The sequence below is a fragment of the Tachyglossus aculeatus genome, chromosome 10 (assembly GCF_015852505.1).
Source record: "Tachyglossus aculeatus isolate mTacAcu1 chromosome 10, mTacAcu1.pri, whole genome shotgun sequence".
Lineage (NCBI taxonomy): Eukaryota > Metazoa > Chordata > Mammalia > Monotremata > Tachyglossidae > Tachyglossus > Tachyglossus aculeatus.
The window spans coordinates 16625193-16640190 of record NC_052075.1 but is presented as its reverse complement, the minus strand read 5'-3'; the positions used below and the strand labels follow the sequence as shown (position 1 = coordinate 16640190).

At 54.5% G+C, this 14998-nt stretch overlaps 1 protein-coding gene and 1 non-coding gene across 2 annotated transcripts in view; one reads left to right on the top strand and one right to left on the bottom strand.

The window, feature by feature from the left end:
- Positions 1–4632: 4632 nt before the first annotated feature.
- The window catches only part of NWD2 (NACHT and WD repeat domain containing 2), a 62372-nt gene continuing 52006 nt past the window's right edge, over positions 4633–14998 (bottom strand). Inside the window, exons 6-7 of the mRNA XM_038751947.1 lie at positions 14133–14722; positions 4633–10658 (exon numbers count right to left, since the gene is read on the bottom strand). Coding sequence (XP_038607875.1) covers positions 6687–10658; positions 14133–14722 — 4562 coding nt within the window. The 3' untranslated portion in view covers positions 4633–6686. The remainder of the gene's footprint in view (positions 10659–14132; positions 14723–14998) is intronic.
- On the top strand, positions 13215–13379 carry LOC119933760. Its single transcript, XR_005452634.1, has one exon. It is a non-coding gene; the product is annotated as a U1 spliceosomal RNA (small nuclear RNA).

Below are 14998 nucleotides of genomic sequence, written 5' to 3'. Positions count from 1 at the left end.
CAGGGGTTCAAATCCTGGCTCCGCCAATTGTCAGCTGTGTGACTTTGGGCAAGTCACTTAACTTCTCTGTGCCTCGGTTCCCTCATCTGTAAAATGGGGATTAAGACTGTGAGCCCCCTGTGGGACAACCCGATCACCTTGTAACCTCCCCGGCGCTTAGAACAGTGCTTTGCACATAGTAAGCACTTAATAAATGCCATTATTATTATTATTTTTAAATGACCTCTTTGGTCCAAGAGGAAAACAGCTGTGGTTATAAGTAATGCTAAAGTGTTAACTAAGTCACACTTCTTAAAGATTAGGTTCATAAGCAAAGTTCTAACCAGGCAGGACCTTCTGGCTGCACTGGTCTGTACTGAGATTAATTATTAATCAAATCAGTAGATGATATTTTAGTGCTTACTCTTTTGGTACGCACAACCACATGCAAAAAACCATAATCCCTGCTGTGGGTGTAGTGGGGCATCAGATGCCAATCATATAGGCACAGCAGGAGCAAGAACAAGGATGTCGTGGAGGGAGTTGAAGGCTTGGAAGAGTTTTTGGGGACTGTGGGCATTGGAATCAATGAGGGAGGAGTACAAGAGTTGTTGAGCAAAAGACACTGAGCGAGAAGTCGAGAAGCAGCGTGACGGATAGAGCATAGTCCTGGGAGTCAAAAGGACCTGGGTTCTAGTCCTGCCTACGTCACATGTGTGCTGTGTGAGCTTGGGCAAGTCACTTAACTTCTCTGTGCCTCAGTTACCTCATCTGTAAAGTGGGGTTTAAGATTTTGAGCCCTATGTGGGTCATGGACCGTGTCCAACCTAATTAGTTTGTATCTAGTACAGTGCCTGAGTCACAGCATGCACTTGACAAATATCATTTAAAAAAAGACTCAGTGTGTGAATTTGTAGTAGGAGAAGTTGGCCTGGAGCCTGGATTCCCTCCAGGCTTGCTCAGCTAAATGGGAGCAGAAGCAGAGGAAGCAAGCTGTGGCAGTGTGGCTGTGTCTGTCCCCCATGGGGGTGTCCCTTGACTTTGTGTGTGAATGTGTCTGGGATCCATGTGTGTCTTTCCCTTGCTTGTGTGTCTGCCTTGCTTTTGAATCGCTCCGTGTGCCCCTCTCTGTCTCTACCTCTTTCCTGCCTTCTCCTCTCACAGGCTCAGATCTGAAGGGTTCCATGTCGGCCTGTTCAGATTGACTTCCTGCTACAGTGATCGCGTGGCTCAGATTTCAGCGTTTGCAGATTCTCTTGGTAAATTAAGTCCACGCGGCTCCCTTTGTCTTGAACGCCCTGGTCCGCTCTTAATGATGACATTTATTAAGCACTTACTATGTGCCAAGCAGTTCTAAGCACTGAGGAGGTTAGAAGGTGATCAGGTTCTCACAGTCTTAATTCCCATTTTACAGATGTGGTAACTGAGGCACAGAGAAGTGAAGTGACTTGCCCAAAGTCACACAACTGACAATTGACGGAGACAGGATTTGATTCCAAAGCCCATGCTCTTTCCACTGAGCCATGCTGTTTCCCACGCTCTCCCTCCCACTTAGTCAATGAGCCCCTTGTGTGTCCGACCTGGTTATCTTGTACCTTCCCCCCTGCTTAGGACAGTGTTTCGTACATAGTAAGGGCTTAATACATATTATTATTATTGTTATTATTACCGTCATTATTTTCAACACAGCTTTCCTGCTTCCTACCCAGCACCCCAATTCGGCCCCCACCCTCATGGTTACCACACACCCCCAAACCCTCCCCTGCACCTTCTGCTGCCGCTCTCTCCCCCTCAACCCCCCCAGTCCTCGATTGATCCTGGCTTCATCCCCCAGGCTTTGCAGAACCCAGAGGTGAGAACCATTCACACCACACAGGAACTGGAGGCAGCAGTAGGGTGGGGGTGTCCAGGGAGATGGTGGCATCGTGAAGTGAGCACCACAAATTCTTCTGTCTAGTAATAGTCACCTGAGGACCTCAGGTGTGTAAGCAGAAGATTACCTTGACAACAGGAAAAACCTGCGGGACTCCAAAAGGCTCCATGGTTAGCAAAGTAGGGAATGGCAAATTTGGGGGGGAATTTTTTTTCTCACCCTAAATCCTGGCCAGGTGACAAGAGATTAATGAGAGCATAAGGACGGTAATCGTGTCTACCAATTCTATTGAATTATACTCTCCCTATCACATAGTACAGACTCTGCGCACAGTAGGCACTCAGTAAATACCACTGATGGATACATTCCATCCAGACCATCAGCCCGGGCATAGGGAAACCTGCACATTCTCCCACTTTGTACTTGATCTAATCTTATCCCATTGTGATTTCCCCTTGGGTTTCCTGTATTTGAAGGAGAAGCAATATTACCTCTGCCATTTGCTTGCTCTATGGTCTTGAGAAAGTCCTTTAACTTCTCTGTGCCTTAATTCTTTTTCATTCTTAAAATTAATATGAAATATTCATTCATCCATTCATTTATTCAATCAGATTTATTGAGCCCTTACTGTATGCACAGCACTGTACTAAGCACTTGGGAGAGTACAACACAACAATAAACAGACCCATTCCCTGCCCACAACAAACTTACAGTTTGGAGGTGGGGGGAACAGATATGAGGGAGACCAGGGGGGGCAAGGCCTGTGTCCAATCCGACTCGCATGAGTCTACGGGGTTTAGCACATTTTTTGGCACATAGTAAGAACTTAAATGCTGTCATAGTATGTAGAGATAGTCCCGGGGATTAGGCAGAATCTGGGCTGAGGGTTCAAGAGCCTGGGCTAAGCTTAAAGGAAATCAGATTTGCAAACCACCAGTTAAGTAACAAGATTTGTTTCTGCTCAGGGATGGGCAGAGAAAAGAATTGTTGCTAATCAGGGGCTTTGGTCCTGGGAGCTTCTGGAAGCTCCATAGGAGACAATCACTTCCAGTTTCATGGCCTCAGTCTAGATAGGGATGGGGCAGTTGAACAGAATTCCAGAGTACCAACTTAACTTTACTCTGCCCTTCCTCAGGACTGAGTAGTTTCTCTTGGACTGCTCCCCACTTTAGATTTAAAAAGAAAGAAAAGGTTCATTTCTATGAACCCGAGCTCAGCACAGATCAATCAATCAATCGATGGTATTTATTGAGCGCTTACTATGTGCAGAGCACTGTACTAATCATTTGGGAGAGTACAATACAGCAGAATTAGCAGACATGTTCCCTGCCCATAACGAGCTTACAATCTAGAGTCTAGATAAGAGGCAGTCCGGTCTAGTGGAAAGACCAAATGTCTGGGAGTCAGGAAATCTGAATTCTAATCTTGCCCCTGCCATTATGCTGCAGAGGGACCTCACTTTAGTCACTAAACCTCTTCGAATCTCTGTTTCCTAAACTGAAAAATGGAGGTTAAAATACCTCTCTCCCTATTTCAGAGGGAGGCACGACTGAGACAAGTCATGTGAAAGTGCTAGGAAAATAAAATGCTCTTAGGCAAATTCAAGGTTCACCTAGTTCCACTTCTCTTCCATTTCCTGTTACTCTGGAAATTTTCACTTGAAAGGACTACTCTCCCAGAACTAAAGAGAGGCTTGGTTGTTTTGGGGGAATGGTCCTTTACTCTTTATTCTTTGGTGTTTTCAGCTTTTTTCGTGAGAAAAAAATAAGTGAACAGAGTGGTCCGTTGGTCTTTTATTCATACAAACAATGCATCCACAAGACGGTATATTGTTTGAAGACAAATAGTTTTCTAGGTAACAACTCTGTAACAAAATTTAACTAAATTGAACATTTATGAAAATATAAATCTCTGATTGGGTCATTGCTCCCCACGATACAAAGTTTACATAAAAACATTCAGTCTGAACTATTAGTTGCAAACGAGTTAGGAAAAGTCAGTAAGTCACTTGGAATACTGGACTAGCTTAATGGAAAACAATCACCCACACACAAATGCAGCTTGGCCTTTGAATCCTGGAAATGGAGTGGCTCAGTGGTCTCACCTCCATAATGGTACTAGTACTAAGGATGACGGCGATCCTAACTGGGCTCTTAATTCCCACTGGATCCCTGGGGAGGCGGAGAGGAATGGGTCCTGGATGACCGCAGTAGAAGTCGCGGGAGAACTCCCTGTCCGAATCGGTCGAGGTGATCGGTGACCCCCCTGGATCCTGGGCACAGTGCCCATGGTTCCGGGGGGTATCTAGGGCCCCCCAGCTTCCCCCCCCTCAGGGAGGGCCAGTCCTAGCCCTCTCCTCCCTGTGCCAAGCCAGTTCCTAACCTATCCCCAGGGGCTACCCTTGGAGCTGTTCCCAGTGGGACCAACTGGGGAGCTGGAAGCAGGATATGTCATGGTCCATATGCTCTGATGGTTATCTGCGGCACAACCCCCGCTCAGATCTCGCCAGCCCCAGACTGCCACTTGGGACTCCTGGTGCAGGGAGGGCACTTGTCCTGTCCACACTTGGCTCAGGTTGTACTCTCCCCCGCATCCTCCCCAGAGCACCCCCACTATCCCCCCCAAAACTCCCCATTGACCTCAATAAATACGATTGAATGAATTGACCACCACCTGGGCAGACAGAGAAGAGGGCACTTGTCCTGTCCACACTTGGCTCAGGTTGTACTCTCCCCTGCATCCTCCCCAGATCACCCCCACTATCCCCCCCAAACTCCCCATTGACCTCAATAAATACGATTGAATGAATTGACCACCACCCGGGCAGACAGAGAATAGACTCATAAACGGTGATTTGATAATTATATGAATAATGCCTTAAGCTCATAGAGTGCTTCCTCAACTCCTTACTCTGCCCCCACTACAGACGTTGAAGGAAAGAAATGCCCTCATTTTACCCACTGGAAGCTGAACCCAGAGGAGGTTAAGAACCTTGGCACAGGGATCCTGTGGGGGGGCATAGGACTTGAACCCAGGCCTTGGGACTCCCAGGCTAGGGTTCTGCTGGGGAATGTGTCTCCTGCCATAGGCAGCTAAGTCCTTGTGCTGTTCACCTAGGACCAGCCAGGGCCAAGGGAGAGGAAGGGGTACGGTTCACCTGGAAAGACGGAAGTGCTCATTTCTTTCCATCTGATGGGAGAGGGATAAAAAGATTTCCCACTCAGTAGTATTTCCCGGCTTCTGCCTCGAAACGGATAGCCCTAGAGAGCAGAGCGGGAACAGTCTTAAAGCAGGAAGTGGAGTGGGTGCAAAGCACACTCACGGCACAAGGGAGTGAGAAACCGATGACAAATGGGAATGGCCCCAAAGGGGATAGAACATTTCAGCACAGATTACAGGCATATTCTGGTCATCCCAGAGAATTTGGTCATCTGATCTGCAGTCAGCTCAGGAATGATCGTAAGGCAAATGTTCTCAGAATCGAATCCACAGCATGTCTGAAAAGCTTCCTTGCCTCATGCCCTTTGCGGGGCTGAGGACTGACTTCTGAATGGCCGTTGGCCAGCGCCCAGGTGCCCCTTTACCTGATGGAGCCAGCCGGTGCCCGCCTGATTTTCTTCACGATGCCCTCACTGAATTCCTCAACAAAGGGGTGGTTGGAGAGTCACCGGAAAAAAACCAAAATGTATCACCCTGGGACTATGTGAAACTTGTCTGTGGTCAATCAGGGCGGGAGATACCTTTTGCTGAGAGTTCTTTGGGGAGAATCCGAGGCTGCGGATTTGGCGGTGTTAACTTCAGGAAGGCACAGGGGATCCGTGCCCGGGTCGAATGCTGGGTTAACGCGGTGCCCTCACCTTCGCCGGCCTCCAGTGCCCTTGGTCCTGCCTGCCATCTTAGGGCAAGGGGGAAGCCCGGGGCTTTTCTCCGGAGGCTCTGTGGCCCATCCCGGACCCCTGGGGGCACCTGATTTGTCCAGGAAGGAGTCCGGGCCCACGGCCCACTACCGGGGCAGGTAGGGCACGTGGCTGGGCTCCTACCTGTGGGTGGAAATAACTGGCCGAGTGGATCAAGACCAGGTTGAGAGGTCGCTCTTCGGCTTCCCCACCGAGGCTGCAGAGAAAGTGTTGTGAATGGTGGGGAAGGCACTGATGAGGATGCAGCCAGGAGTCCAGCCTGGAGAAGTCCCTTCTCGTCTCGCCCCATCCCTCCTAATCCCACCTTGATTTACCTCACCCCCCCAGGTCCGGCCAGGTCTCACCTCTTCCTGCCTCTTTCCTACACGTTGGGCCTTCTCACCCTCCTTTCCACCTCCACGCCCAGACTGTGTGTGTCTCTTTCTTTCCCCTCTCTCTCTCTTTCAGAGGGGGAGATGGTCTCTCCCGGGCCTGGGGCAGGCCGGACTGGGGCAGAGGCATCTGGGACCTCGAGCTCATCAACTGTCAGTGGGGAATCTCTCTCTCTCGCCCTCTTTTTCCCTCTCCCTTACTCTTTCTCTTCCACAACTCTCCCGGTGAGGGGACAGGGGGGTCAGCCTGGGCTGGAGCTGGAGCATCTGGGACCCTGGGCTGATCAATTGGTGGCAGGGAATCTCTCTCTCTCGCTCCTTCAGAGGGGGGCACCGTCTCTTCTGAGCTGGGGTGCAGGCTGGACTGGGGCCAGAGCTGGGGCATCAGAGACCCCGTGCTGATGAATTGTCGGTGGGGAATTCCTCTCTCTCTCCCTCTCTCTCTTCATCTCTCTCTCTTTCCTTGAGAGGGGGACACTGTCTCTCCCAAACCGGGGGTGGGGGCGAGGGGGGGCCGGGGCCGGGGTCTCTGGGACCCCGGGCCGGTCAGTCGTCAGCGGGGAAGCCAGAGGTCCCACCGTCAGGGGTGGCGCTGGCCCTGTCGCAGCCATGGCTGTGTCTCTTGGAGGGGGTGCCTTCCGGGGGTTCCCCAGGGTGGGCCACAGGGACAGGGCTGTCCCGGGCGAAGACCTCGGTGGACTCCCGCCAGACGCAGTCGGCGGCGGCCTTGAAGCCGTGCCGGCGACGCCGGGGCCGGGCGGTCTGCGTGGCACCGCCGAAGAGCTGCCGGCTGTTGGACGTGGCTATCTTGATCTTGAGGGCGGCGTCCACGCGGTCCACCACGGTGTACACGCCGAGGCTGCCGTCCTCGAAGCCCACGATGATGTTCAGGTGCCTCTGGGAGAGGGCCAGGAAGGTGGGCAGCTTGTAGAGCGAGCAGGCGCCGATGGTCTTCCCGTCGGCCAGCCTGACGACGACCAGGCTGGACGGGCCGCCCCCGTCCCCGTCCTCGTCCTCCTCAGAGTGGCGGAAGCAGACGTAGACCAGGTAGCGGCCGTCGCGGGACAGCTTCTGCCGCCAGACGCCGCCGGAGGCGGGCACCACCCGCAGTTTCCCGCTGTGCAGGTCCAGCACGTGGATCTTCTCGTCGCCGTGGGACAGGACGGCCAGCCGGCCGTTGGGCGAGACCTCGAAGTCCCCCAGGTCCCTGAGGAAGTCCCCGGGGAGCTGCACCCGGCGGCAGACCACCTCGTCGGTCAGGCTCCAGAGGGTGACGGTCTCGGCGGACGTGATGAAGGCCACCACGTCCGGGCAGTCGGGGACGGGCCTGAAGTCGACGATGGAGGCCCCGTCCTCGCAGCAGAAGCGCTTGGTGATGCTCCCGGTCCACAGGCTGACGGCCAGCACCTTGTTCTCGGCCACGCCCACCACGAAGGTGTTGGCCGCCGTGACGAAGGCGTCCCGCAGGGCGGCCAGGATGCGGCAGACCCGGTGGCCGGTGGCCAAGCGCCAGACCCGCGAGGCGCTCTCCTGGCAGAGGGAGACGACGAACTGGTCGTTGTGGGTGAGCATCAGCTGGGAGATCCTCTGCCCGCTGATGCGGAAGAGGTTCTCGCCGCTGCCCGTGCGCCAGACGTACTGGCTGCAGCGGTCATCGGCGGAGACCATGAGGTCCCCGGCGGAGGTGAGCACGCAGTGCTCCGCGGCCCCCTCGTGCCGGAACACGGCCTCCACGAACCCGTGGCCCAGGTGCCACTTGTGTACCGCCTCGGAGCCGTCCAGGGAGTAGACGGACTCGCCCCGGGCCGGCAGGACCAGCCGCCGGATGGGCCGTCCGGTCTTGTCCACGTTGGACACGGCCGTGATCAGGTCCACGTCCCAGAGGGAGAGCACCCCGCCCGTCGAGAGGGAGAGCAGCATGTCGTGCTGGGAGGACCTGACCAGCTTGACCACGTTCCCCGACACCTCCTGCAGGTTGGCCAGGCACTGGCCCGTGTCCCGCCGCCAGAAGAAGACGGCCGAGGTGTTCTCCATGGCGGCGATGATGCAGCGGCCGTCCCGGGCGAGCACGGCGCAGGCGAAGCGCTCGCCGTGCCGGGCCCGGAACTTCTCGGCCACCTTCCAGGCGCCGGTGTCCAGGAGCTCCAGGCCCAGGGCCTTGCAGATCAGCACGGCGCTCTGGTCTTCGGACAGCTCGAGGCCGACCACCTCGCCGTCCCCCCGGCGGCAGTCGAAGTCGTCGGTCAGCTGGGGGTTGCTCATCTCCTCGGTGTTCCACACGGAGAGGCTGCCCTCGTTGTCCACCATGGCCAGCTCCCGGGCGGCGTCCAGGACCAGCAGGAACTGGATGAAGCCCCCCGAGAATTCAGAGGTCACCGTGGACAGCTTCTCCCCGCTCCCCAGGTGGAAGATGGTAGTAGTGTTCAGGCACTGCCCGCAGAAGGCGTACAGCCCGTCGGGCGAGCACCGGACGCAGGTCACTTCGTACCAGCAGTGGAACTGGTAGAGGGGCCACCCGTAGAGCAGGTCGACCACGGCCACCGCCTTGCTGGCCTCCAGCCAGGCCAGGGCGTGGTGGGCGGAGAGGGCGAAGCCGTTGATGAGGCGGGTGCCGCCCCCGGGCCGGGCGCCCTTGACCTCCACCTCGGACAGCAGGCGGGAGTTGGCGTGGTCGTAGATCAGCAGCGTGTTGTGGGCCGTGGCCACCACCAGGTACCTCTCGTCGCCGCTGAGCTTCATGCCCAGGACCACCGACTGGGCCGTGGTGATGCGCCGCAGCAGTTGCCGCGTCTCCACGTCCCACGTGCTGATGGAGCCGTCCTCCAGGGCGGCCAGGACGGTGCCCGGGCGGCCCGTGGGCAGGACCTCGGTCACCTGGACGTGGCTGGCCGCCAGCGGCAGCCGCTCGGGGCTGTAGGCCACGTCCATGGAGGAGTGGAGCGGCACGATGGAGCAGTACTTGGGCCCGTCCCGGTCGCACTCGAGGAGCAGGTGGCGCAGCTTGGGCAGGGAGCCCACCACGGGCAGCAGCCGCTGCTGCAGCTCGGCCGACAGCGAGCCGGGCCGGGCCGTGACCTCGCCCTTGATGCCCCGCAGGGTGCTGGCCAGGAACCTCAGCTCCTTCTCCTGCGAGCAGCCGTAGGCCAGGTCGATGTCCGCCAGGACCCCGTCGAAGCGGCCGATCTTGATCATGGTGTACAGCCAGCTGAAGTTCATGATGACCCCGTAGAGCAGGTCGTCCGTCTTCCCGCAGCGGGTCAGGTGGTGCGACAGCTCCGTCATCTTCCGGTGGTTGACGAAGAAGATGTCGGGCTCCAGCGGGTTGCACTGGAAGACCCAGGGCTGGTCCGGGGCCTGTCGGTCGAAGGCGGCCCGCCCCGCCAACTGCTCCTCCTCCCCCTCCTCCTCCTCCTCCTCCGCCACCCGCGGGTTCCGGCTCCCCCCGGGCACGGCGGGGTTCTCGACGACCCTGCCGCTCCCGCCCCTGCCCAGGCCCTTCCTCCGCCCGCCCGCCCAGACCCCCAGGAAGTAGTCGGCCAGGACGGCGTGCATCTCCCGCAGGTCGGCCTCGTCCCTCAGGTAGCGCTTCTGGGCCACGAGCTGCAGGTGCCTGTTGGCCCACACCAGCAGCGTCACGTTCCTCACGTGGCGCTCGATCAGGTAGCCGCGCAGGCCCTCCTTGAGCCGGGCGACGTGCATGTAGGGGACGCGCAGCGGGTCGCTCGGCCCGCCGTCCCGGCGGAGCTCCGCCATGACGCCGTCGTCCAGCGCCAGGACGTCCTCCAGCTCCATCTCGCTCAGCCCCGCCTTGGCCACGGTGAGGTAGCCCAGCGCCCGGGCGATCAGCCGGGGCCCGCATGCCTCCTCCAGGGAGCGGAAGAGCTGCTCGATGCCCTCGTGCACCGTGACGCCGAGGGAGGACCCGTCCACGTCCCTGTGCGACCTCCAGCTCCTTACCTCCCGGAAGGTCAGATTGACGAACATGGGCAGGGCGCAGCGGGACAGGGCCTCGTTGACGTAGATCTGCTGGCCTGAGGTGACCTTCCTCTTGACGCGCAGCAGCTGCTGCTTCAGGACCCGGCTGCACAGCCGCCGGTCGCCGGGGACCAGCTCCAGGTAGTGGTCGGCGGCCGGGATCAGGCTCCTCAGCTTCTGCAGGAGGCCGTGCTTGTTGGGCAGGGCGGACAGGACCACGCGGACCGAGCGGGGCAGGTGGACTGGCAACCACCACAGCCTCCTGGCGTCGTCGCCCTCCGCCAGCTGCTCCAGCGCGTCCAGGACCAGGACCAGCGGACGCTGGAGCGAGGACTCGTTCAGGAGGTTGACGAACAGGTCGCGCAGGTCGTGGGGCTTCTTGGGGTAGCTCTGGACCGGGCGGCGGTAGTTGGCGGCCAGTTGTTCGCAGACGCTCTGCAGGAGGCTCTTGAGGTCCGTGCTCAGGTCCGTGGTCCCCAGGAACCGCACCACGACCACGGGGTCTGAATCCGGGCCCATTTCTTCATGCAGCCAGCTGTACGCCTAGGAGCCGGGAGCGGAGTTCAGAACGGCCACCGGCCCTGGCGCAGAGAGCAGACACGGGGACGGGGCCCCCCCTTTGCCTGCCCTCCAGGAGAACCCTGGTTAACACGTACCTCTGACCCGGCGCTTAGAACAGTGCTTGATGCACGGGAAGAGTAATTAGCAACATGGCCTCACGGATAGAGCACGGGGCCTCAGAGTCGGAAGGACACGGGGTGTAATCCCGGCTCTGCCACTTGTCTGCTATTCATGCATTCATTCATATTTATTGAGCGCTTACTGTGTGCAGTGCACTGTACTAAGCGCTTGGGAAGTACAAGTTGGCAACATACAGTGACGGCCCCTACCCAACAACAGACTCACAGTCTAGGAGGGGGAGACAGACAACAAAACAATGTGAGCCCTCCCCATCCCCATCACCTTACCTCCTTCCCCTCCCCACAGGATCTGTGTAAATGTATATATGTTTGTACATATTTATTACTCTATTTATTTATTTATTTATTTTATTTTGTTAATATGTTTTGTTTTGTTCCCTGTCTCCCCCTTCTAGCCTGTGAGCCCGCTGTTGGGTAGGGACCGTCTCTAAATGTTGCCAACTTGTACTTCAGAAGCGCTTAGTACAATGCTCTGCACACAGTAAGCACTCAATAAATACGACTGAATGAATGAATGAATAAATGAATGGATGAGTTTGGGCAAGTCACTTCACTTCCCTGTACCTCAGTGACCTCATCTAGAAAATGGGGATCAAGACTGAGGGACAATGGACTGTGTCCAGCTTGATCAGGTGGTTTCTACTCCAGCACTTAGGACAGTGCCTGGCACGTACTAAGCACTTAACAAATACCATTTAAAAAAAAAGAAAAGTAAAGTTTCACCAGTGCCACAAAAGGAAATATAAAATCTTGGCCTCCTGGAAAGACTTCCAATCCCACCAAGCAATGGCTCGATAGCATCCGTACAGGCCACTGTGTGCTAAGTGCTTTGAGAGAGGACAAGACAATGGACTTAGTGGACATGTAACCTCATCCCTCTATACTGTAAACTCATTGTGGGCAGAGTCCAGAACCCCTGGCTTCCATGTATTCATTCACTCAATCGTATTTATTGAGCACTTACTGTGTGCAGAGCACTGTACTAAGCGCTTGGGAAGTACAAGTTGGCAACATATAGAGATGGTCCCTACCCACCAGTGGGCTCACAGTCTAGAAGGGGGAGACAGACAACAAAACAAAACAAAACAAAATGTATGACTTCTTTCCAGGCTAACTCAGCCCAAATAACAGGACAGGCTGAAAGGGAAGCCAAATGATGGATGGCCCTACCAGAAAATCCTTCCATAAAGTACGGCCTCGTATTCTGAGGCTAATTCATATAGGGAAGCAGTGTGGCCCAGTGGAAAGAGCACAGGTCTAGGAGGCAAAGGCCTGGATTCTAATCCCAGCTCAGCCACTTGTCTGTTGTGTGATTGTGGACAAGTCACTTCACTTCTCTCTGCCTCAATACCTTCATCTACAAAATGACAATTCAGTACCTGTTCTCCCTATTACTGAGACTATGAGCCCCATGTAGGACCTGATTATCTCCCCCAGCACTTAGTATAATGCTTGGCACATACTAAGCGCTCAACAAAGTCCACAATCTATCTCTAGCCACATGTTCCCATTTCCCTTAAAAGGAGCAAATCCTACACTGGAGATGTAGGCAAAACCAAGATTTGGGGATTTGTTTAGGATGCTATAAACTTGATTCCGTGGCAGAGCATCCTACAGATGGCCCTGGAGTTTAGGACTCTAATTAGTGATTAATTAAAGACTTAGAGTGGGTCTCAGTCTACCCTATTTACTTGGATAATTGTCAGCTGTGATAGAGTTGGGATCTGGCTCCACCAGTTGTCAGCTGTGTGACTTTGGGCAAATCACTTCACTTGTCTGTGCCTCAGTTACCTCATCTGCAAAATGGGGATGAAGACTGTGAGCCCCATGTGGGACAATCTGATCACCTTGTATCTATCCCAGCGCTTAGAACAGTGCTTTGCACATAGTAAGCGCTTAACAAATGCCATCATCATTATTATTATTATCATCTGGGGTAGGACAACGTGGTAATTTCCAAAGAGGAGATGCCCTCTTGCAGTCTATCTTCCCCAGCATTTAGCACAGTGCTTGGCATCTGATGCTTAACAAAACACTATGATCATTATTAGTACTACTATTTAAAATGCATATGGTCCTGATAGAAAGGGTCAGAAGTTGATAAGGCAGCAGGAAGCTCACCCAGGGGAGGGGAATTACTTCTTTAAGAGCCTCCAGGAGAGGTAGAGGAGAGGGAGGTCACTCAACCAGTCAATTGTATTTATTGAGCACTTACTGTGTGCAGAGCACTGAACTAAACGCTTGGGAGAGTACAGTATAACAATATAACTGATGCATTCCCTGCCGACAATTAACCTACAGTCTAGAGGAGAGAGGTTACTGTAATGTTTATTGTTATATTGTATCCTCCCAAATGCTCTGCACACAGTAAGCCTCAGTGAATACTTACAGTGAATACATACTTACCGGGCAGGGGAGACCCCCTGATCACGTAGGTGGTTTTCCCAGGGCGAGGCTCAGCCACCGCACTTCGGCTGTATTGACCCCTGCGATTTCCCCAAATGCGGGAAACTCGACTGCATAATTTGTGGTAGTGGGGAACTGCGTTCCGCGCTCTCCCCTCGTTTATTAGTACAAGTGTAGATTAAACACCTGTTTTAATTTCTTTCAGTTTTTATCTACTGCGTGGAAGTCTGAGCTTTCCCAGATTTAGTCCCCTTCTTTTTCTTTCTCTATCCCCCCCACCCTACCATCTTTTCCTCCCCACAGCACCTCTATAGATGTTTGAACAGATTTATTACCCTATTTTACTTGGGCCTATTTACTAGTCTATGTTCCTTATTTTGTTAATATGTTTTGTTTTCTTGTCTGTCTCCCTCTTTTAGACTGTGAGCCCGTTGTCGGGTAGGGACTGTTTCTATATGTTGCCAACTTGTTCTTCCCAAACTCTTAGTACAGTGCTCTGCACACAGTAAGCGCTCAATAAATACGATTGAATGAATGAATGAATATGATCGATCAATTGGTTGTCCTCTTCTCCTTTTCCTCCTGCTCCCTTTATTGCTAGCCTTGACTCCCCTTGTAATAGCCCCTTCCCCATTTCGGGCTTGCAAAAATGTTACTCCCGAAGAGGGGCAATCCTCCCAGCAAATATGGGAAACAAAGCAATTACCCATCTATCCCGCGTTGCCTTCATTCCAAAGCCTGGCAGTGCCACTGTGGGAAATCAGTCGATCAATTAGTGGTATTTATTGAGCGCCTACTGTGTACAGAGCGCTATACTAAGCACTTGGGAGAGTACAAAACAACCGAGTTGGCAGACGCATCCCCTCTGCACTACGAGCTTACAGTGTAGGGGAAAGCGGCAGACCCTTACCTTCTTGGCCACCTCGGCTAAGAGGAGCGTTTTTCCGGTGCAGGGCCCCCCGTAAATGACCAGCGGGTGAACGGGGCCCGGTTTCCGGGGCAGGATGTATCTGTGCACGCTGGCCAGGGCGTCACACTGGTACTCGAAGAAGGACGCGTAGGTCCTGCAGAGCGATGCGTGCTGCAGGATTTCGTCGTAGAGGACGTCGGTTTCCGTGTCGAAGTTCTGCTGGACGGTGGCCTGGATGATATCGATCATGTCCTCGTAGAACTGCTTGCAGAGCCCCTCGATGTAGTGGTTCTCCACCTCCCGGGAGTAGCCTAGCTTCATGTCGCAGTGCGTCACGGACGTGTAGACCCGCAGGTTGGACGAGGCCACGATGGTGGGCACGAACGCGTCCCTGAGCCTGGTCAGCTTCTCCAGCGCTTCGGGGTCCCGGATGACCCGCGGCTCGGCCCCCGCCAGGTCCATGTACTTGCCCATCTCCGGGATCTTCACGAAGCGCTCGATGTTGGCGATCTTCCGGATGTAGCAGACGCACTTCTTCAGGAACGCCGGGGTCTGGTTTCCGAGGGCGAAGTCAAACTCGTCCTCGATCGCTGAAACAGAGCCACGGTGCAGGTAAGGGAAGTTTATTTTCCTTCTACCGGGGCAGCGACAGCAGAAATTCTCTCCGGAGAGAGGCAGATTCTTTAATCAAACAATCGATCTCACGGTAAATGCTTTGGCCTCAGGCTTCCCCTGTCGAGTGTCTGTTTTTGTGAGCGGGTGATGTGTCGCCTGCTTGATTTGGACTTCTCAGGAGCTTAGCACAGTGCACTAGATACTAAATATTACTACTACTACTAATAATTGTATTTCTTAAGCACTTACTA